Source organism: Microcaecilia unicolor, chromosome 5 (genome assembly GCF_901765095.1).
Source record: "Microcaecilia unicolor chromosome 5, aMicUni1.1, whole genome shotgun sequence".
In the NCBI taxonomy this organism is placed as follows: Eukaryota; Metazoa; Chordata; class Amphibia; order Gymnophiona; family Siphonopidae; genus Microcaecilia; species Microcaecilia unicolor.
In genome coordinates, this window is record NC_044035.1 from 296,753,659 (window position 1) to 296,776,046 (window position 22,388).

The 22,388-nt window shown below is 41.0% G+C and overlaps 1 protein-coding gene across 1 annotated transcript in view; it reads left to right on the forward strand.

Moving 5' to 3' along the window:
• Window positions 1-22,388, forward strand: part of LOC115470780 (dipeptidase 2-like) — a 94,942-nt gene that overhangs the window by 41,026 nt on the left and 31,528 nt on the right. Inside the window, 7 exon segments of the mRNA XM_030204306.1 lie at window positions 2,607-2,682; window positions 2,684-2,710; window positions 2,712-2,740; window positions 11,152-11,221; window positions 15,546-15,559; window positions 15,869-16,031; window positions 18,061-18,145. Of these exon segments, the coding sequence (XP_030060166.1) occupies window positions 2,607-2,682; window positions 2,684-2,710; window positions 2,712-2,740; window positions 11,152-11,221; window positions 15,546-15,559; window positions 15,869-16,031; window positions 18,061-18,145 (464 nt within the window).

Sequence of the window (22,388 nt, forward strand, 5' to 3'; positions counted from 1 at the left end):
CATACATGGAGAAGCCCCAGCCTATATGTCAGACCTTATAGACCTACCTACTAGGAACACAAAAAGATCAGCACGCACATTCCTCAATCTCCACTACCCCAACTGCAAAGGACTAAATACAAGTCCACATACGCAACCAGTTTCTCCTACATCTGCACACAACTATGGAACGCACTACCGGAGGCCATAAAAACAACACAAGACCTAACTACCTTCCGAAGGCTATTGAAAACTGACTTGTTCAAGAAGGCATACCATAAACAACCATCCTAACCATAAATAATAAGACTGATCATGAACTAGACAGAACCGATCTCTTATCACTTGTTACAGTCCAAGCTATTTATGATACCATAATGTATTCTTCTCTACAATGTATGTACCATAATGCATTCTTCTTAACAATGTATGTACGCACCTTAATGCAATACCATTTGTAATTCTGCCAACCGGAAATGGCAATTGCCACCACGGTAAATGTAAGCCACATTGAGCCTGCAAATTGGTGGGAAAATGTGGGAAACAAATGCTACAAATAACTTTGGAGGAATATTTTGATTGGAGCAGTGTCTTTCTGGTGCCAAGCAGTTTCTGTTTTAGAATGATGAACTTGACAGTGCCCTATGGAATATTCAAACACAGCAAACAATTTTTTATAGCCTTCCCCTAAGCTTTACCCTTGAATAACTTTACCCTTGAGTTCTTTCAGCAGCTATGTGTTCATCATATTTAGACATCTGCTTCAAATTTGCTCCATACAACAGACAGCTTAATTCTTCATCCAGGAATATTTTAGTCTGTTTGACAACTTTGCTCAGACACACATGGGCTCTATTTAAATTATTTGTCTTATTAGGCAAATAATTGGAAATGAAGCAAATTTGAATTTCCTAAGAAAGGGTGTGTAGACTTACACAATCAAGCCAATTTGGTTTCTTAATTTTTTAAAAATATTTCATGTTGAAAGAGCAGAGAGTGTGTTAAGCAGAGGAAAGCCCTGCTTTAATGAATTTTGAATTGCATTCTTTAGACAATAGCATGTAAAAAAATGCACAAGGGTGTGAAGACTTTTACAAGGCATTTCTTACATTCTACGTTTTGTGCTATATTTGTGTCTTCCTAAAGATCCATTTGAAAGTCTTGTATTATTAAAAACCTGAGCAGACAACACATTTCTTTTTTTTGCCCCTTATGCAGGAAAGTCTACTTCCAAAGTATTAATGAATATAATATCATGATGCACAAAAGGAAGCAGAAAAGGCCAGTAATTAAATGTAATGCTAGAGTGATAATGGTCACGCTAGCATTACATTTCACATGGTAACTGCCTACCACCTGTTTGTAAAAGGGCACCTAAAGCTTATTTTATTTCTGTCGGCCTAGCTCTTTCTGTCGCTGTACAATCCCTCTCTGGAGACAAAGAGCTGCCTGACCCATTCTGCTACTCCCAGAATGATTCTGAAATTGCAGTGGAGCTCAGGCACAGCATATTTATTTCATTTAATGTATAGCTCATCTATCTAACTATTCGAGGTCCCCTTTTACCAAGCTGTGGCAAAAGGGGGCCGACGCTGGCGTCAAATGCGCGCCAAGATCCCTTATTACCGAAGCTGATAAAAGGGAAATCTCACTTACCTACAGAAAATGGCCAGGCAGCAAGTAAAGCACTTGCTGCCTGGCCATTTGGTGGAGGGGGGAAGCCCTTACTGCCACCCATTGAGGTGAACAGGGAGAACTGAAGGGGATACATATATTTACAAAATACATGGGTTCACACAAGAGACTTTACAACTAACAAACTGAAATGCACAAATGAACATCTGTAGCTTTGAAGCAGGTGCAAATGTGTGCATTTCAGTTTGTGCTTGTTCTAAAATCTATTTTATGTTTCAATCATTTTTATTAATGACATCCAGAATACAAAATAGAGAAGCATAACTGTAAAGTAAATACAAGATGCCAATTTCAACTAAACCAGTCCAATCTTTATTCCCAACTTATCACTCTCCTCCTTCACCTGTTTAAAATCTATTTTATAAAGCTACACAGCTATGTTGCCCTTATAAAATAAGTGTCTGTTTGAACTTTAAACATAGATAACAGTAGATGACAACAGATAAAGACCTGCACGGTCCATCCAGTCTGCCCAACATGTCAGTTGTGCTCGTAATATAACTCCAATTAACATCCAATTATTGGCTATAATTGGCATCATATAGCAATTATGCACATAACTGCCCTTCGTCACTGTTTTATAAGTTGTGCGCTCAATTCCAGAATACGTGGACCTGGGAGGAGCTTGGGTGGTGGTGGTGGTGGTGGGGGTGGGGGGTGTCAGACAAGTTACATGTGCAGGTTATAGAATTTTAGCATTTATACGTGTCCTAATATAAAATTATCCCAGAATTGGAAACAAATCTCCATAGAAAATGATCTGGTGATTCAGACTTTGATTAATGGGAGAAATGCTTTATTTGCTACAGGGGTACTTCCATTTGCAAACTGTGCGTTGGGTTTTAACACAATGTTTTTACACTGGCTTTCTGTCTGCATTAGTCCATGATAATGACCTTGCTTTTTTGTTTCCCATCCTAGGTATTGCAGAGGAGTGATAAAATCGCTTGTTTAATTGGAATTGAAGGAGGCCATTCCATTGACAGCAGTCTGGGAGCTCTGAGGATGTTTCTATGATCTGGGGGTTCGGTATATGAGGTTTAACACACACATGCAATACTCCATGGTAAACACAGAAACATGCATTTCCTTTCTCTGTTATTAACAATAAGGAAGCACAGTTACAAAGTGCAGGTACTTTTTATGACAGGAACAAGATTAAGAATTTATATGTTTACTTTTCATTATTCAGCTGTCTATTGTTCTTACTTGTGTCCAGGAGGTGGATTCAGATAATGTATGCTGACTATAGAGCTTTAAAGAAAACTAACCGTGAAAGGGTTGCAGTAGATTGTAAAAAAATATAATGTGTTCAAAGTAGTAGCTACAGATATTTGAAAAAATAAGTGGGTTTCTGAAGATATCTACTTCACTTTTATCAAACTAGTGTGGCCTATGGATCTTATCTTCCTGCTTCCAGAAAACTTTGTGAACCATTTACTAGTGTTGACATATACAAGGTATAATGCCAGGAAATCAGCAATTAAAATCAGTAAATGGACATTCATTTAGAAAGTGAGAAAAGAAGGCTGAGGTGCTGTGGTGCAGTGCTAAGGTGACTTTACAGAGACGAGACGCTACTCTGATGGTTTATGCTTGACTTTGTTTTCAAGGATTATTTAACGCTATAGTTCAAAAAGAGACACAGATATTCCCTTTACAATTGGATAGAGTTAAAAATCAACACACGGTGAGAGACTCCTGACGCAGGCCTGTATGGCCGAAACACAGCTGTGTCGAGTCCCTTTCTCCCTGCTATCCTTTGGCTAATAAAGTGTTTTAATTTTTTTATGAACAAGTGTTGTCCTTTTCATTTTTTTACTTTTTATGTATTTGTATTTTTAAATATAAATTTGTTATTTTCTTGTTTTTAATTTTTTGATTATTTTGCTTTGTTAGTCATCTTCGCTGTTTGCTTTTTTGTGTTTTTTTTTTTGCGAAGACTGGTTTCTTCTGTTTTTTGTACTACGCAGTGCTAAGGTGTCCTTTTTCTAAGTTGCGTTAAGAAATAGGCTTAACTGCCCTTACATGTGTCTCCCATGCACTAAGCCCATTTTTACTCCAGCCGTGAAAGAGGGCTTATTTCTATTTTTTCAATATATGGCCGAGCGCTATTGTTAGCATTAGAGTGCAGCAATTCAAAAAAAATTACTGGGTGAGCACTTACCACTACCTGTACCCATTGTTAAGGAATAGCACATAGCCAGATTGGCACTCAAATCATAATTAGTGCCAATTAAGTGCTTAACTCCAATAATTAAATCACTGGAGCTAATTAAGAGCTCCTTTTACAAAGGCGTGCTAATGTTTATAGTACGTGTTAAAAATAAGCATGCGCTAAATGCTAGAGATGCCCATATATTCCTATGTATTCACTAGGCATATGCAGATCAAATTACTGCTGGACACTTGAATGTGCCCTGTGGTAAGGCATTGTTAGTTGCAGTAAGCATGCATTAGTGCTTACCGCAGCTTAGTAAAAGGATCCCTATAAGACATCAACGCCTTGTTTACTAAGGTGCGCTATAGGCGCGTTAGTGTTTTTAACGCATGTAAATGGTTTATGCATGTTAACGCTAACGTGCCCATAGAAATGTATAGGTGCATTAGCGTTTAATGCACCTTAACTTTAAAGGTGCGTTAGAAATGCTAGCGCACCTTAGTAAATATACCCTGAAGAGTGGTATGAAGACCCTGTGCTATCAAAAGAGGGACAAAGGTACTTATGATGGCCTGAAGACTTCAAATTACTATGAGAAACTCCATAGGGTTTTGTGGGGGGGAATTAACTCATTTGAGGGGTGAATAAATAAGCATCCAAGTATGTCCAAAGATAGGTTTGCCCAGGAGAATATGACAACAAGAATCTACAATCACACTAGCAGAAAGATCACAGGAAAGGACTTAGGGGCCCTACTTTGAAAGGAACGTTGAAATGCAGCCTAAAGTTTCATCTCTACTGTTCTAAAATGTAGCTTCTAGAATGATAGATTTGTAACATGGGAAGGAGATGGCTAATGGGGATGAGTTATCATGGATTTAGCACAGGCAAATCTTTCCTTATTTTGTTGACAGACACTGTCAAAAGCTTCCGAGTTGTTGATGGGGGCTGGGGTCAGAAGACATGTCTCAGCCCTGCTGAGACACTGCTCCCAATGGCCACAAGAATTACATTTACACTCTTATATTCATTTTTTCAAGTGCCTGAATCAAGCTGCCCCTAACTACTTGAGAGAACTACTAGTCCATTTCACACCATCTACACCATTATGTTTGTCACAACAAAGATGCCTTGCAGTGACCTCACTGTGTCAAGGCTGGAAATTACATGATGCTCAGCCTAGATAATATGAAATCCAAACTTTTGAACAATATCCCTAAGGATGTGTGAAGTAAGTTATTTTGGGGTCTTTTACAAAGATGTGCTAGCGTTTTTAGTGCATGCTAACCATATAGATGCCCATAATATTCCTATGGGTATTTACATGGTTAGACACACTAATTTTTAGCAAGCGCTAAAAATGCTAGTGCACCTTTATAAAAGGGGCCCTTTAATTTTAGCAAATAAACTACATCTTGGTTATTTACACAGCTCACTAGAATTAGGACTATAAAATTTGGAGGATGACATATTTGTTTATATAAATGTTTCATATTGCATGATTGCAATTATAATATCATATATATACTAACTAGTACTGTGCATTTTGGGATATTTGATCATTGTGCCCTAAAACACTTATGTGCTTCCGTGCAGAATAACACGTAGTGCACTTACACAAAGCACATGCAACTGCATTGACTCAGTTATAGAATTGCTTTTCACGTGCTCAATAATTGAATGTCTGCTCTGATATAAGTAACAGGTACAAGATTATGACAAAAATATCAGGATGAAGACGTGTGATCTTGACGAAACAACATTCACAAAACATATTCTATGCGTGTCATGGAAAATCAAGTTGGATGCCTGTAATATGTATTCTATAAAGAAAGACCAGCAGTTTACCAGCTACACAAATTGATGGTGTTGTCCTGAGAGAACTTACTGGAACATGATTTCCAGAATTTTCTCAGAAATTCCTATGGCTGCTCTTGTGGACCTGTAAGCATATAAAAAACAAATTCTACTTGGCACCTAAAAAATCAGTGAAGAAAAAAACACGCTTAGCCACTATTCTATAACTTCGCCTAAAGTTATTCACAGATTATAGAATACAAGTCTGTCCCTGTGACTAAAATTTAAGTGTAACAATTTACACCAACAGTAACCAGGTGTAAATGCCTGTGCTTAACAGATTCAGATCGGGCATATTCTATAACAATGTGTGTAATTCTTAGGAATGCCCATAACCCTCCAGTGTCCACAAACCCCTTGTCACGTACCTGGAACATCAAGCATGGAGTCAGATGTTCTCCCCTCAAATGTACTTAATACTTCCCTTCTGACTTCTACATTTGTACATGCCTATGTTTGTATGTGCCTACATTCGTGCGCGTCTACACTCTGGGCTTGCTATCCTGACGTCAGATGCCTTCCCTTTTTAAACCAGGAGATTCCCTCTTCTCTTTGCCTCAGCTACTCGTTCCTGGTGTCTGACGCATTCTGGTTCTTCTCCTGACCTTTGCCTGGACCTGATTTCTACTGGATTGCCACCTGTCTTGACCACCGCTTGGACCTGACTTCTACTGGATTGCTGCCTGCCTTGACCACAGCTTGGACCTGACTTCTACTGGATTGCTGCCTGCCTTGACCACAGCATGGACCCAACTTCTACTGGATTGCTGCCTGCCTCGACCTCAGCCTGGACCTGACCTCTACTGGATTGCCACCTGTCTTGACCATCGCTTCGACCTGACCTCTGATGGTTTGCTGCCTGCCTAGATTTCTGCCTGTTCCTGCCTCCTGAGTCCTCTTGTCAGTCCCTCTCCTAAGTCCTGCTGGCCACCTGAACCCCTGTGGAACGGTGGTCACTGTGGGTGAAGTATTGGGATTTCTGACTGCTGGTCTCTGGATCAGCACAAGGGCTCACTTGCTATTCCTGACATTGTGACACCCCTCTTGTGATCCGTCCATTAGAATTTACACGCATCGCTTTACAGAATATGATTAGAAAGTTGTATACTTAAATTCTAATTAATGCCAATTAGTGTTAATAACTGCTTGTTAGTGGACAATTTTCAGCACTGATTTACTTGTTAAACAATTAAGTTGCACATGCAAATCAGCTATGCACACTGATTTTCATGTACAACTGTAGTCACCATTTATAGAATCTGGGGGACAATGGGGATAATTCTATAAAATAGGTACCAACATGTACATACCAATTATGTGTGTAAATATTTAGAAAAATGGCATATATGTGAATGTGTGCACATATATGCATAAAAGCCAAAAATTCACCTATGTGCTATTCTAAAATTATACACATATCTTACATAGGCACAGTCTGGCAGGTCTCACACATATATATCCTGTAGGGCCTGATATTCAAAATAATTTAAATGGCCAAGAGAGGTTCCTGGCCTTTTAAATCACCTGTCTGAGGCTAACCAGATAGTGGATAAGCCAGTAAAAATGCCCCGTTATTTTGGTTGCATTCCAGGGTCAGCACTTAACCAGTTAAGTGTGATAACATAAACCGCATAAGAAGCAATCCTATCTTTATGTGGTTCTTCATAGTCGGTTAAGTGCTGAATATCGCATTTAACTGGCTTTGAGTTAGCTGGTTGTCTGCACTTAGAAATTCAAAGTTGAAGCCTGGACATGGCTTTGGCATTGAATTTCTGGGTTTAATGCCAATGGTAGCAAAATGCTGATCGCCCTTGGCTGAATATCGGGCCTGTAATTTCTAGAATACTAGAAAAAGATACGTATGTATCTCTGGCGTTTGAGCAGGAGCACATGCATCAGCTCTCTGGCTGGCATAAATGTTCATGCCTAAACTATAGACATGTGTATACCTGCTTTACTAATGTAGGTTCCTACTTTCCTTTATAGTATGGACACCATATAGACATCCTTTTAACAGTTCTGCTGTAAGCAGCAGATGCTTTCTCTCAGCTTTCTCTGCTGAATTTTCTGTTTGCTTAAGTATTTTCCTCTCCATTTTCTCTCTTTTGAGCATATCTTAGTATAGTTTTGCAATTCTTTCCTAAATTCTAGATTGTCATCTTCATTTCATGTTTCCATGAACTGCTTCCCATCTGAGCAATATATATACGAGACCTTACAATGTTATAGGTATGAGAATGAAACAAAGAGTTAACTCGAGACTACCTCTACTTTAGGTGAAAGCCTGGCTATTTTCATAAGCCTTCAATACATGTGGTGGCTGACTATACACTCACTCCGCACCTGGACTAACTTGCTTCACACCCTGTAATTTAGACCAGTTCCTCATATCTTGTTTAACCATACAAAGGTTTTGCCTCAGTTGAGCCACCCATCTATTTATCCCAATTGACTCTGTACTACCCATTTTGTCCCCATCTATACATCTGCACTTGGCCCCTTCAGCTAGATAGAAAGCATTAACATTTTATCTATGTTATTGAATGTTGTATTGCTTGCTTATTAGTTTGTTTGTTTGGTATTATGCCGACACTGTATTATATCTATGTTAATTGAATATTTTTCCATGCCATCTATTATGGTATTGTTTGTATTGTACTGATACCAGATTTCCAAGTTTACCTCATTTAAGGGTCTTTTACTAAGACCATGCTAAAAGAGGCTGGTGGTAGTTTTAGCATGTGGGTAGCACAGCTGTAAAATGGGCAAATTTCAGTTTTTTTTTCCATTAATGGCCACATGCTAATTTACAAATAGCGCAGCGCTATTACCACCTGAATGCTTATTGTCTCCTATTTAGTAAGTGGTAAGGGCTTACACGCTACTTGTGTAGTAATCGGATAGCATGCTGCAATGTACCCATGCTGCCCAATTACTGCTTGGAACGCCTACTCCCGCGCCCGCACTAAAAATGATTTTCTAGCACAGGAAACGGTGTGCAGCAAATCCAGAACTACTGCAGGGCACCAGGGCACACCCAGAGGTAATGACACTACCCATGCGATAGCTCTACGCACCTTGGTAAAAGGGCTCCTTATTGTATTATGTTTGGTCATTTTACTATTGTAAATTTTATGTTAAACAGGACCTGCTGTACCCCAACTTGGGTGGATCTCTTCATAAAGGCAGTGAATAAATCCCAATATATAAATAAATAAACAAACAAAAACAATCATATTATTCTAAGAATATAACTGTCTCCAGAATATGGACAGATATCATTAGGAAATGCATGAACTTTTCTTGTGGCAAAATCATTTAAAAATCTTTGCAGTTTGGGCTAGCTACGTGGACAGGAAATAAGGATAATTGTGTTCTTACAGCTAACACACCTCTGCTATTTGAGATTATACAAAAGAAATGACCTTGTGCATACATAAAAGGCAATTCTATAAATGAATGTGCATATTATACATGTCTTGCACAAGTAAATGAACAAAATGTGTCACTTTAAGTATGCATATAAGTACTGCTGTGTCATACATGTATCACTACAGTTCATTCCCACCACCTCAATTCTTCACCACCACACGTCTTCCAGTAATACCTTAATACATATGCAATCTTCCTTTTTCTTTTCTTTGTGACCTCAGTTGTGCACACCGCCAAGAATCAATAATGGCGATAGAACCTGCACATATTTCTTCACTGATTCACATTTTTCACCTTATTTCTATATATTTACTCCTTTATTTATTTATATCTTATTTATGTAAGTGATCACATACTCATCTTAGTGAGATATTTGGGACCCAGGGGCTGATGTTATCGCCCTCGACATGCACGTTTCGCCCTATCATAGGGCTGTTTCAAGGAACTGGCCCCTTTCGCCGTTTCAGCGCCAGCTCAGCTTTAAATTATTGGGTCACAAAGAAAAAGAAAAAGGAAGATTGCATATGTATTAAGCTATTGATGGAAGAAGTGTGGTGGTGAAGAATTGAGATGGTGGGAATGAACTGTAGTGATATGAGAGCTTGATCCACAATAGATTCATTAATTAATTGCCAGTTGAGAGGTGTCATACATGTAGGCAGAGCATAAGTACATAAGTAGTGCCATACTGGGAAAGACCAAAGGTCCATCTAGCCCAGCATCCTGTCACCGACAGTGGCCAATCCAGGTCAAGGGCACCTGGCACGCTCCCCCAAAACGTAAAAACATTCCAGACAAGTTATACCTAAAAATGCGGAATTTTTCCAAGTCCATTTAATAGCGGTCTATGGACTGTCCTTTAGGAATCTATCTAACCCCTTTTTAAACTCCTCAAGCTAACCGCCCGTACCACGTTCTCCGGCAACGAATTTCCAGAGTCTAATACACGTTGGGTGAAGAAAAATTTTCTTCCGATTCGTTTTAAATTTACACACTGTAGCTTCAACACTCATGCCCTCTAGTCCTAGTATTTTGGATAGCGTGAACAGTCGCTTCACATCCCACCACCGATCCATTCCCACTCATTATTTTATACACTTCTATCATATCTCCCTCAGCCGTCTCTTTCTCCAAGCTGAAAAGCCCTAGCCTTCCAGCCTCTCTTCATAGGAAAGTCGGTCCCATCCCACTATCATTTTCGTCGCCCCTTCGCTTACCTTTTCCAATTCTACTATGAGAGAGTCATTTGCTGGGCTGTCCCTTATGAATGCAAATTATAAAATACTGTAAGCTACTTGCCTTGCAGCAGGTGTGCACAATTTATACCTGCCATTGAGCTGGTGTAAATGGGTGCACACTAATGCAGTTTTAAGCTAATATATTTTTTTTAATTTATTTAGATTTTTGCTCCACCTTTTCAGTAGTAGCTCAAGGTGAGTTACATTCAGGTACTCTGGATATTTCTCTGTCCCAGGAGGGCTCACAATCTAAGTTTGTACCTGAGGCAATGGAGGGTTAAGTGACTTGCCCAAGATCACAAGAAGCAGCAGTGGGATTTGAACCAGCCACCTCTGGATTGTAAGGACTGGTGCTCTAACCACTAGGCCACTCCTCCACTCCTACACCACTCCTTCATTCTACAACAGAATCCAGGTGCCCAGATGCCTTACAGAAAGGTGCTCCCACGCAGCCTAAAAGGGAGCATCCACTTACAGAATTGAATGAAATATACCCTCATCATTATGTCTTTTAACCCCGTTTAAATGAATGTCTGCAAATGGAATAGAGCAGTCTAGATAATTTAGTAGTACAGTCATGAAACATTAGCAGGGAAGCAGATTGATGAACTATTAGATTTTCATTCAGTTCATGAAACTTCTGGACCTATTTCACCACTTAAGGTTTGCTAGGCAGGAAATCATTTTATTTGCTTCATGTCTTTGTTTATTTTCTGCTTCCATAAAATGTTATCTAAACTAATGGCTCTTTAAAAGTACATTTTATGTGCTTGTTCCGTTGTTTTACAGGGCAGAAACTTCTTCAGTTGGTGTACACAATTTTTATCCAAGGAATATCAGTCTGACAGATTTTGGAAAAGTAAGATATTTATTAACTAGTAAAAAAGGCCCGTTTCTGACACAAATGAAACGGGCGCTAGCAAGGTTTTCCTCGGAGTATGTATGTTTGAGAGAGTGTATGTGAGAGTGACTGTGTGTGTGAGAGAGAGATTGAATGTGCGAGTGTGTGTGAGAGAGAGAGAGAGTGAGTCTGGGTGCGCGTGTGTCTGTGTGAGAGAGAGAGTGTGTGTGTGAGAATGAGAGTGTGTGCAAGTGCATATGTGAGACACAGTGTGAGAGAGAGAGAGAGTGTGTTTCACAGATACAGTGTGTGCGAGAGAGAGAGTGTGTGTGAGACATAGACTCTCTGTGAGACTGAGTGTATGAGACCAAGTGAGTGTGTGAGTGACTGTGTGACACATAGAGAGTGAATGTGATACAGTGTGAGACATAGAGTGTGTGAGAGACAGTGTGGAGAGTGAGAGAGAGAAAGACTGACTGTGAGAGAGAGAGAGTGTGTGAGAGAGAGAGTATGTGTGTGTGACAGAGATACCTCCCCCCACTCTCTGGTGTCAGGCCCCCCTCCCTCCCTCTCTCTGGTGTCAGGCCCCCCCCCCTCTCTCTCTGGTGTCTGAGTGTTACTGTGCAGGATCACGGTTGCCAGCTGGGAAAAATTTTCCCAGCCCCAAACGAGCCGTAAACCCGCCCAAAAACCGCCCGTAGCCAATCCCCGTCTCCCGCGTCACCGAACCCCGCCCCTTGTGTCACCAACCCCGCCCCCGCATCACCTAACCCCGTCCCGCATCACTAACCCCACCTCCCATGTCACTAACCCCGCCTCCCACGTCACTAGCCCCGCCCCCTACGTTGTCCTGATGTCAACTCTGCCCCTGAAAGGCTTCTATTGGTCCAATTTGGACCAATAGAAGCCCCGGAAAAGCTTCTATTGGACCGAATTGGACCAATAGAAGCCCCGGAAAAAAACCGCCGAACTTGCACAGCGGTGACGGGAAAACCGCCCAAAAAACCACATCCCGCGGCCGGCGAAATTTTCCCGCTGCCGCTGGCGAAAACCCGCCCAATTGGGCGGTAAAACTGCCCACCAGGCAATTTTGTGCAGGATGCTGAGCTCTGGCTGTGCTTCAAGGAACTGACCAATTCTATTTAATAGAATGCATCTCCAACATTCTGAAGCTGAGAAACCTTGTGTGGTTGGTCACTTCTGCTTGTGATGAACCCGGAAGTATGTGATGTCAATTCAGGAGATGGATACAGAGAGAGCAGGAATGCCTCAGCCATGCAGTCAGCTTCAGAATGTTGGAGGTGCGTTTTATTATATAGGATACTTTTCTACTGATGATACTTTTTAATATTAAAGTGTGTATTTTTATGAACACAGGGCTTAGCTCCCCTCCCTCCCCCCTCCACTCCATCCAGGCATTCTCCATCAACTTTGGATATGCAGTTGTATCAGAACTGGACTCTCCTGAGCATTGTTCCCTCTAAGCTGAGCAAGAGTCCTCCACATACAGTCCTGCCAGTGGGGGGGTGCTGTTTCACTATCACATTTTCAGTAGTGAGGAACAAGCAAGCTGTGCAGGACTCCAGGGAACCTGTCTTTCTCTAGTCATTGAAAACACAAAAACCCCCCCCCCCCCCCCCCCCCCACACTCACACAGAGGCAGCAATGCAGTTGGAGGACTCCTGCTCAGCTTAGAGTGCTCCTGAGCTATAATTTCCCCAAACTTCATTTACAAGTGGCCAGAGGTTATCCCCCTCTCTCTTATCCCAGTTATGGCCTTTGGCCTGGGATAATTTCTTAGGGATCTTTAAGAAGTTCCAACAAGGGGATCTTAGCTCTGGCACTGAGGCTGAGATGCACAAAACCAATATGCTTTTTAAACTGGTTCTAGCTGGTTTAGCGAGCAAGGAGTACTGTGAGACATGCACAAAAGGGTTCTCCGAACCAGGGCCGCCGAGAGACTGAGCTGGGACCAGGGCAGGGCCGCCACTGGGTCCACCCCACCAGGATCACCACTGCTGCCCCACCCCCAAGGATTGTCACTGCCGTTGCCCCCCCGCCCACTGCAACTGTAAATGCCGTGGCTGGCGAGGATCCCAAGGCCCTGTCAGCAGAAGAGTCTTCCTCCAGCATTGCTCTTTTTCACTGTGCTGTGTGGCCTGAGGGGAAAATCAGCAGCTTGGAAGGCAATGTGGCAGACTGTGAAGAAGAGCAGTTCTGGTGGAAGATCTTTCTGCTGGCAGGGTGCCCTGCCCCCACCAGCCTGCTGTCTGGTCCTCCGGGTCCTCCCCAGCCTCCAAGGAGGGCCCGGTGCCAGAATTTTCTCTCTCCTGCTCAGGGGCGTAGCCAGACAACAGATTTTGGGTGGGCCTCGGCAAGAATTGGGTGGGCAGCAAGTGTTCTTCCTCCCTCCAAAAAAAAAAACTCAGCTGGTGGGAAAACGCTTCTTTCCACCTTGGCAGCAGTAATGCACTGAAAACTGAGCATGCGCAGGTGCCGGTGTCGTGGAGAGTAGCGATTTTGTTACCATCAGGGGGAAATCTTCAGCTGGCGAAGTTTGGGATTCCCACCAGTTACCACTAAACATGTGCTACTGTTGGGTGGGCCTGAGCCATAAATGGGTGGGCCCTGGTCCACCCAAGCCCACCTGTGGCTACGCCACTGCTCCTGCTCCTGTCAGGATGCGATCACCCGGATCTCGTCAGGAACAGGAGAGAGAGAGACCCCAGCACCAGGCCCCGCTTGGAAGCCTGGGCCTGGGGAATTTTGCCCCCCCCCCGTCCCCCCTCTCAGCGGCCCTGCTCCAAACTATTTTCATGTCATGGTAGCAGATAAAAATGGAATACAAAGTTATTCCAATGAACTAATTACTATTCAAATGTGCATGCAATGCAATACATATCCATTTTCCGAACGATGCACAAAACAGCCCCTAACTTTACCATGGAAAATTTAATGGGAGGTCTGGAGCTATTGGTAATGCCTAGCTGGGGTTGTTGAGAGCTGTGGACAGTCTGTTGTACTGGTGCTCAGAAGGCAAAGGAACGGCTTCTGACACGTGCTGTTGATAGTTCAAAAGTTCCAACTGCCTCTGCTTGAACTGTCCTTAAAAAAGCTTTTTTTTATTTCAAAAAAAAAAAATGAAGCACTATGATCTGCCAGTTTTAAAAACCTGATTGTCCACAAGGATAAAAGCCATGAAGGACAGTGCTTGTATAAGGTCTTTGCTTGTTCTGTTAATCAACATTTTCAGTTTCACCAGCAGCTCCATTTGTTAAAATTGCCATGAGTTAAAAAATATATGCAGCTGACAGCTCCAGCAAACTAGCGGGGAAGATTTGCATTATAATCAACAGCTTGCTGACAGCCCAGAGAGACGTTCTGCAGTTCAACCACATAGTTTTGGGCAATAAAAACATTGGCGGCATGGCAAGCAATTAAGCAACGGTGGGAAATTGCTATCGCATGTGCACTGTTGGTTCACACTACTGCTCCTGGTCGCAAGGGAGGGAACATCATGGAGCTCCTAAAGATACCAGTTAAAACAGAAAAAAAAACAAAAACAAAAAAAGGTTACCTCTACTGCTTTTGTACATGCTGCTTGTCTGCATGTATGACAGCAGTCTGTGGTATGTGCAGAACAGCCACGCTTAGTGATGGGCTGCTCTGCACATGCTCAGCTGGCCAACTGGCTTCCCGTATATCACATGCAAATAAGCCTGTACGCAAAAGTAACGAGCAGTTATTTGCATGCGATTCTCTTTGGGAATCCCTCTGTATTTCCAAATCGGTAATTTTTACCGATTTGGAAATACAGAGGGATTCTTAATGGGGACCTTTGTGCATCTGGCACTGAGTGTTTCCAAAACACGGTATGTGAAACTCCCTCCCCTCAGGGGCTGTGAACTTTGCCTCCACAGTATCACGATACTCAGTCAGTCTGACATAGGATTCAGATCCATGGTATCCACATATCAGTGCGTTGCATGATCACAGAGCCAGCAGTTCCATACCAGGATCAATATCCTATTACAAACAGTGGCATAATAATAATAATTTAGGATTAGTGATATTTTCAGTAGTTTCCATCTAGAACGGGGAATATACTGTAAACCATGCAAGTGTTATATGAAAACCTTCTAGGATAAAGATGATCAATATCCTGATTAGCTGAAGGGTCACCAAAACAGGATTGGGAAGCCCTCTCAGACCACAATCGTGACAGTTTGAACAAGAAATGAAATTCTATTGATTTATAAGGAATTCCACTAATTAACATAGAATTGCATGGTATTAAAAAAAGTATTTGAAATACCCTGATGCTTCCATTCAGTGAAATGAGGAATTTGTGAAAAAGTCACTAAGATGAAATTGGCAGAATTCATATGAATCACTGCTAGTGCAGAAACATTTTCAGTTCATTGATTGACCTGCTGAAAACTTTCCAAGAAGTGCATTTAATTGAATAAGGCATTTTTAATACTGCTTTATACTGTAGCTTGACACAAGACAGTCTATCGCAGAGCTTCCCAAACTGTGGGTTGGGACCCAAAATGAGGTCGCAAAACCTGCCGGCACAGTTTGTGATATCTGTGGTATGTCGAGCAATCATAAATTAAATAAATAAATATACTGTGCCCTTTTTTTTAAAGACAGTGGTCAAAGAAATGAACGACTTGGAATGATAATAGATTTATCACACACCTCTGCCTCCACCGCAAGAGCTGTTCTTGAAATCTCTGAAGCACCAGTTATATTCAGTCACTCTTCAGCCTTTGGAGTTTGTCCACATCACAGAAATGTTCCAGATGATATACTACACAGCTTAGTGAGTAACCTATGGGATTTAGCTATATTATACCCATGACATATATCTGATGTTATATTCCTATTTATGTGCTAATGTATCATATTCTTTCTTGATGCTATGAAATAATTATTTGCCCCAGTTTCTTTCAGAATATTTATTATGGCAATTTCATAAAGTCATTTTAGGACATATGTGTCAATATATGCATGTAAAATATCTTATCAACATCTGATCAGGCATAAAAGTATGAGCACTGAATGCATACAGGGGCAGTTATGCCAAGTAAAACTTGGTGTAAATGCTGACGCCTAAATTAGGTGCGGACTGGGTGATTTTTAACAACGCGCATAGATTGTAGACCCACCCATTCCACACCCATGGCCATGCCCCCTTTTCAACTATGCAACTTAGAATTTACATGCAGCACGCTATAGAATACGCTTAGACAGTTCTGCACGTAAAATCTAATTAATGCCAATTAGTGTCAATAATTGCTTGATAATTGGCAATTATTAGCACTGATTGGCTTGTTAACCAATTAGGTTATGTGCGTTGTTATGGAATACACTTTGATTTCTGCACAGAAACCTTAGCATAATATATAGAATCCTAAATATAATGTGCTAACTGGCTATCCTTTCCACATGCACTCTCCACTCATACCACACCCCATTACAGAAAAATTAAGAAAAATTCTAGTAATACACATATAACACACAGTAACAGCTAAACTACTGCAAAACACTTTAATTCATTTGTGCGGTAACCTGTTACAGCGTGCTGTGTGCAAAGGACTTAACACCTTTTAATAAAGGACCCCATGTGTATTTAAAATGGCAAAAAATAGGTGCCTTCTTGCCTATTAACCTAGGCTATGAGAAACAAATTCCTTAAAAATATCTGTTACAGTTAGAAATATAGGGAACTTTGCATTTTCATGCTGAGAAGGGGAAAGAAATATCTCATCAATATCTGATTTTTAGTGAATACTGGATTAGATTTCACACCATTGAAAGAAATAAGGGATCCCTTTACTAAAGCACGCTAGCATTTTTAGCTCGCGCTAATGATAAGTGTGCGCTAAACGCTAGAGATGCCCAGGCCGCTGGCTGATCTGCAAGGCTTTGTTCTGTTTCTGTGAGTCTGTACGTGCAGGACATCAGACTCAGAAACAGAACGAAGCCTTGCACCGGAAGACGAGGACCTTGGCTGGTGGGGGTTGGGGTCCCCCGCCAGCAAAGGTAACCCATGGCAGCGGTGGGGGAGGGTTGGCAGCGGGAGGGGGGGTCGAGAGGGTCATTGGCAGGGGGGTCCAGGGCCAAATCTACAGGGGTCCAGGCCCCATGGCTCCACGTAGCTACGCTACTGCACCATACATAGAATCTAGCCCTTAGCATTATTCTATAAAAACGACTTTGGGCTGAGTACTCTTTTTAGAATAGAGCTTAGTATGTTTTCTGGTGCCCAACTTTGGGCACGAGGAGTTACACCAACTAAAACCTTGTGTAAATTCTGACGCACAACTTGGGTACACAACTCCCAAATTCTAAACACCGCGTAATTCTTTGGAATGCCACTGACCTGCCCATGCCTATCCCATAACCACGTCTCTTTTGGGTTGCATGTGAGAGGTAGGCGTGGGTCTTTGTAGGATCATGCATAGCCGGATCTGTGTACAAATCCAAATTAGTGCCAATTAATATCAATAATTGATTGTTAGCCAATTATTGATTAATGGCTCATTAATTTATTAGCATATGGATCTCAGGATCGTACCCAAATTTGGGCACTATTTATAAAATCCAAGGGTTAGTATGGGGATTAATGTGTTATCATTGGATTCCTCTCTACAAGATGACTGTCATCAACTAATAGGTGTCATTTCAGTCTCATATACAGGGGTCTACTATTCATGGATGAAGTACGTGGAAAAACTATGAAAACATACATTTCTGATCTTTTATTCATAGGCATTGGGTGCCAGCTGTATACACACTGTATTTTTCATCCAGAAACAGTCACTCATTATTTGCCCTTTTTCTTGCAGAAAAAGAATAAAGGCCTTGTGATGATAAATTTCCATTCAGAATTTGTGGCTTGCAACAAGACGGCTACTGTTGCCAGTGTGGCAGGTATGAAGCTAATTAGTCTAATCTGTTAAAAGAACTGATTATCAGACAACATTCAGAATTCAACACTTAGGTAGAATCAGATACAGAAAAGTAAAAAAAGCTAGATTTCCTAAACCTTCCCTATTAAACCCACAGGCTTTTCAGAATAGCCACAATGAACACTTTATATAATTTGAATAGAATGGTGGTTCAGTATATGCAAATTTATATTAGGTACATGCATTGTGGATGTCCTGAAAGCTTCCCCCCACCCCCTTTACAAAGCCACGTGGTAATGGGCTGTGTTGGCATTACCGCAGTGGCAGCCGCTAGTGTGGCTTTGTAAAAAGGGGGGTTAGTGAGGTCACTAAGGAAGATTTAGGAAACCCGAATGTACTTCTTAACAGATTAATTCAGCAGTCACCTGATATGCCTGAAAAAAATACTCAGTGATCATTTCCAGGTAGTGAATACCAGTGTAACCTTCTTTTTCTCTGACATGCCATTTTTCTTTAGATTGACATTATGTATGGAAAGTTGTGATATTTTCAAATTTATAAGTGTTGTGTGTTACACTGGAAGTTATAGGATTGATAATGTGTAACTTAATTGGTAACTTATGCAATGAGACCAAATTTTCCAGATTCAGAGTAAACTAAATAACAAGGCTTTGACTATATCCCTCTTTACCGCAGACAACAGCTAAACCATATTGTTTTTAATTACCTCTTCTTATAGACCTCTTTCTGACTCCGTCACACGGGGGACTAAAGGTACTTATTTCATATAACAGATTCTGTATAGTTTCTCTGACCTCCATTGTCACCCAATCACAAGGTCTATTCTGGGGTGGCATTAGGAGCCGTAATTGAAAACTAATTCCCATAATTACTGCTTTCTGTTTGTTTTCTGGATCTAGATATACTCTGGGCCATTTATGTTCCCACATAAATCTTATTAAACATCTGTCTAAGTTTCTGCAAAGACAGATGTTTAATAAGAGTGTCACTTGTATATGATCTACCTTGTAGGCTAAATGTAAGGTAAAGAGAAGATAGAATCAATAAATAAAGACAGAGATAGGTTTAGATAGATAGATACATTTTATTTCTTACCCAAACACAGGTCTTCAAGTTGATACAAATACAGACATCAGATTCTGGTTTCAGCCGCACAGGGCTTCGCCGTCTGACAGAAGCTTCGGAGAAGACTCTCAAACTGAGCCAAAATCTCCCCTCTTTTATACTCTATCTTCTCCATAGAAGTGAATGGTGAGATACCTAGCTCCTAATATTTCGCAATTTCTGAGATCATACTTTCCCATGCGATCTGCTATCTGATGTACCCACCTCCTTCCGTTCTCAGCTACTGCTAATTATCAACATGTTTTGGGAAGCGTTGAGATAACAGTTTCACATCTTCCGGCTGCAATAATTTTCATACCTTTCTCATGAACTCTGTATTACCTCTGTATCATTGTATACCAAAACTAATAAGCTCCATTTTATTCATCTGATCTTTCATACAGATGCTATATTTGATTTAAAAATTGTACCAATTGTGTCAGAAGTCATTATTCAGACCTGCTCTTAGCAGATTCTCAATATTAATTCACTTGCTTGTTCTTTGGCCTAGTCAGTATTTTTTCCCAGTTGTTCTTGGCTGCATAGCTTTGGCCATCACTATTCCAGTGGTAGCCTTAAAAGCTAGGCCATATATTAACATTCCCCTCTTCACCCTATCCCATAGGGTGACACCAGGGTTAACGTACCTTGGTACCATCCATTCCAGAAGGTATTCTATGAGGCCATAAAATTATCTGAGTCTTAAGATCAACTGGTACAATTTGGTTTAGTTTTCGGTTGAGACTTACTCAAACCTGTAGCGAGAAATGTTTTTATGAATGGGACTAATCCATGAGCTCATTTACAAAATCCCATGAAATATAGGTATGCGGGTAATAGCAATGTATCTGTAGCATAGTGCATGGGGAGAGAATCCAATGTATCTGTCTCAGTGGTCCTTGGAAGGAATAATGGTTTTGATTAAGCATTGTTATGGGCTCAACAAATAGTACTCTGATTGCAGGGTTTAAGGTTGTAGGTATTCAGAATCCTTAAACAGGTCGGGATTCCTGGACCTTACTAGTACTCATCATTGGCATCCAATCATGAGCACTAATAAGTGGATAGCAAGTATGAGGTTGCCTCATACAGCAAACTATGAAAGGAAAGCTTGAAGGTGGTAGAGCAGAACAGGAAGGAACAGTTTTGGTATACGTAGCTTAATATTTCTTGTATGGCTGATAAGATTAGTGTTATAAACATGTAAAGATTATAGATGAGCAGCGGACCAGCGCAGCCATCACGGAAGTAAAAGTTATGAAGATTTGAGCACAAATATTTTTACAGAAAGAGTCTGTATCTAATATGCCTTGGAAACCACGCACAATATGATATCATTTAAATAGAACAATAAAACAAAATATGCAACAGCCTTCCTAAAATACTGCTGGTTAAGCATTCAGCAAGAAATACATTATAGTGGACTATTAAGACATATATCTAGGAAGTGAGTAATACCATTTACAGTATAAGTCATGGGGGGGGGGGGCCACTAGGACAAAGAAGGAAAGAGCCGGTTTTTAAAGGGTAAGTCAAGTAATGTATGTTTGAAGGTGTGGCACGATAAGGTCTATCAAACCGTCACTTGCAGCACAAAAAGAAAGAAAAACCTGTCTCGGGGTTAAAATCACGGCTCAGAGACAGAATGAGAAAGCATTAGAGTCTCAGACGGTGTATTGTTTAAGGGAAATGAAATAAAATAGAGGGCAACGCCCAAAAGTTCAGCAATTTTGGGAGTGGGAGACAACCAGAGAATCAGATAATCTCCTCGGCGTTAAGGGAAGGACCCTTGCATAAGTCCACCAATTTCGAGGGGAAACCGGATTGGAAAGATATGAAAGATGGATTCAGGAGCAATACAGTTGACAGAGGATAGACAGTGAGAAGTTAAAAAGAATATCTGTGTCACTTCAGTATAGAACAGGGACAAAACGAACGGAAAAGGGGGAGAGGGAAAAAAAAATCACTTTCTTCGCTTTTAAAAGTGAACTGTAGAGCCTCCTCTGCCAAAGCAGTGCTGGACTGATAAGGCAGCTAAAGTGGGCAAGCTTCCCAGACTCTCATGTCCTTGAGATAGTGAACTACAGCACTTGTTAGGGAAAACCTTTAAAAGCTACAGAAAGAAATGGCAGTTTCGGAAGCCTGGATAAGGATGTTAAAAAAAAAATTTGAGAAAAAGGGGTTTAGAACTTACACCTCTTCGAGCGAGTTTAAATAGATTTACAAAGGCAGATTCGAAGCCCAAGAGGGAGTATATATCAAATATGACAGTTACTAGTAATGTAATAAGCTTTGTTCCGGAAAGAGAATCAAAACTCACACCACATGGGACGGAGAAGGAAAAAGAAAAATTTTCTAGGAAATCAAAAAATAAAAAAAAATGATTTCTGGTTTGCACAAGAAGCCAAAAAGGTGTATGTAAGGTATTAAGTTACCCCAATTGGTACCTTATAAATTTTACACGGACCACAGACATATAGTGTAGGAGTCGGTAGAGCATCAGAGAGGAGGCAGGGAGGATTATTGTGGCAGAAAAAGGGGGACAAGAACAAAATGTTGTGGAGGAAGGGATTCAGATTGGACTTTAAGGAAAGAAAAATGGCTATGGGGTGGGGTGAGAGCACAGGACTGAGCAGCTGTGAAAAAAAGCAATCAGTGGAACTACGCAGTAAATAATAAAGATTTTGACAGGTGGAAATGAGAAATAAGAAAAGCAGAGACGGAACAGTATAGTTCGCACAAAAATACAATTCAGACAGAGTGCAAACACACAAAGATACAAAAGGAAAAGGAACGGAATAAGAGATACTACGCAGTTATTCATGCTGCACTATGAAAAAGAGCCGAGAAAAGTGTGGACAGGAAGGGGGGGCTGCGGGCTGAGTGGTTAGAGAGAAAGCATAGTTCAGAAGACTGAAGGAACTGATTAGATAAGAGGAAAACAGCAGTTGGACGACGGTAAGCAGCTACAAAGCTGAACACCGTAATTACTGTTTTCAGCTGGGAAAAAAAAAAAGCCCAACAGAACGAATGAGGAGGAATAGAGTGAAGGAAAGAGCAGATGTGGAAAGGTGGGGGCTGTCAGTTTTGAGGAGTGGTTATAAGAACAGAGAATTCAAAAGGATTTAAGAGAGAGAGCA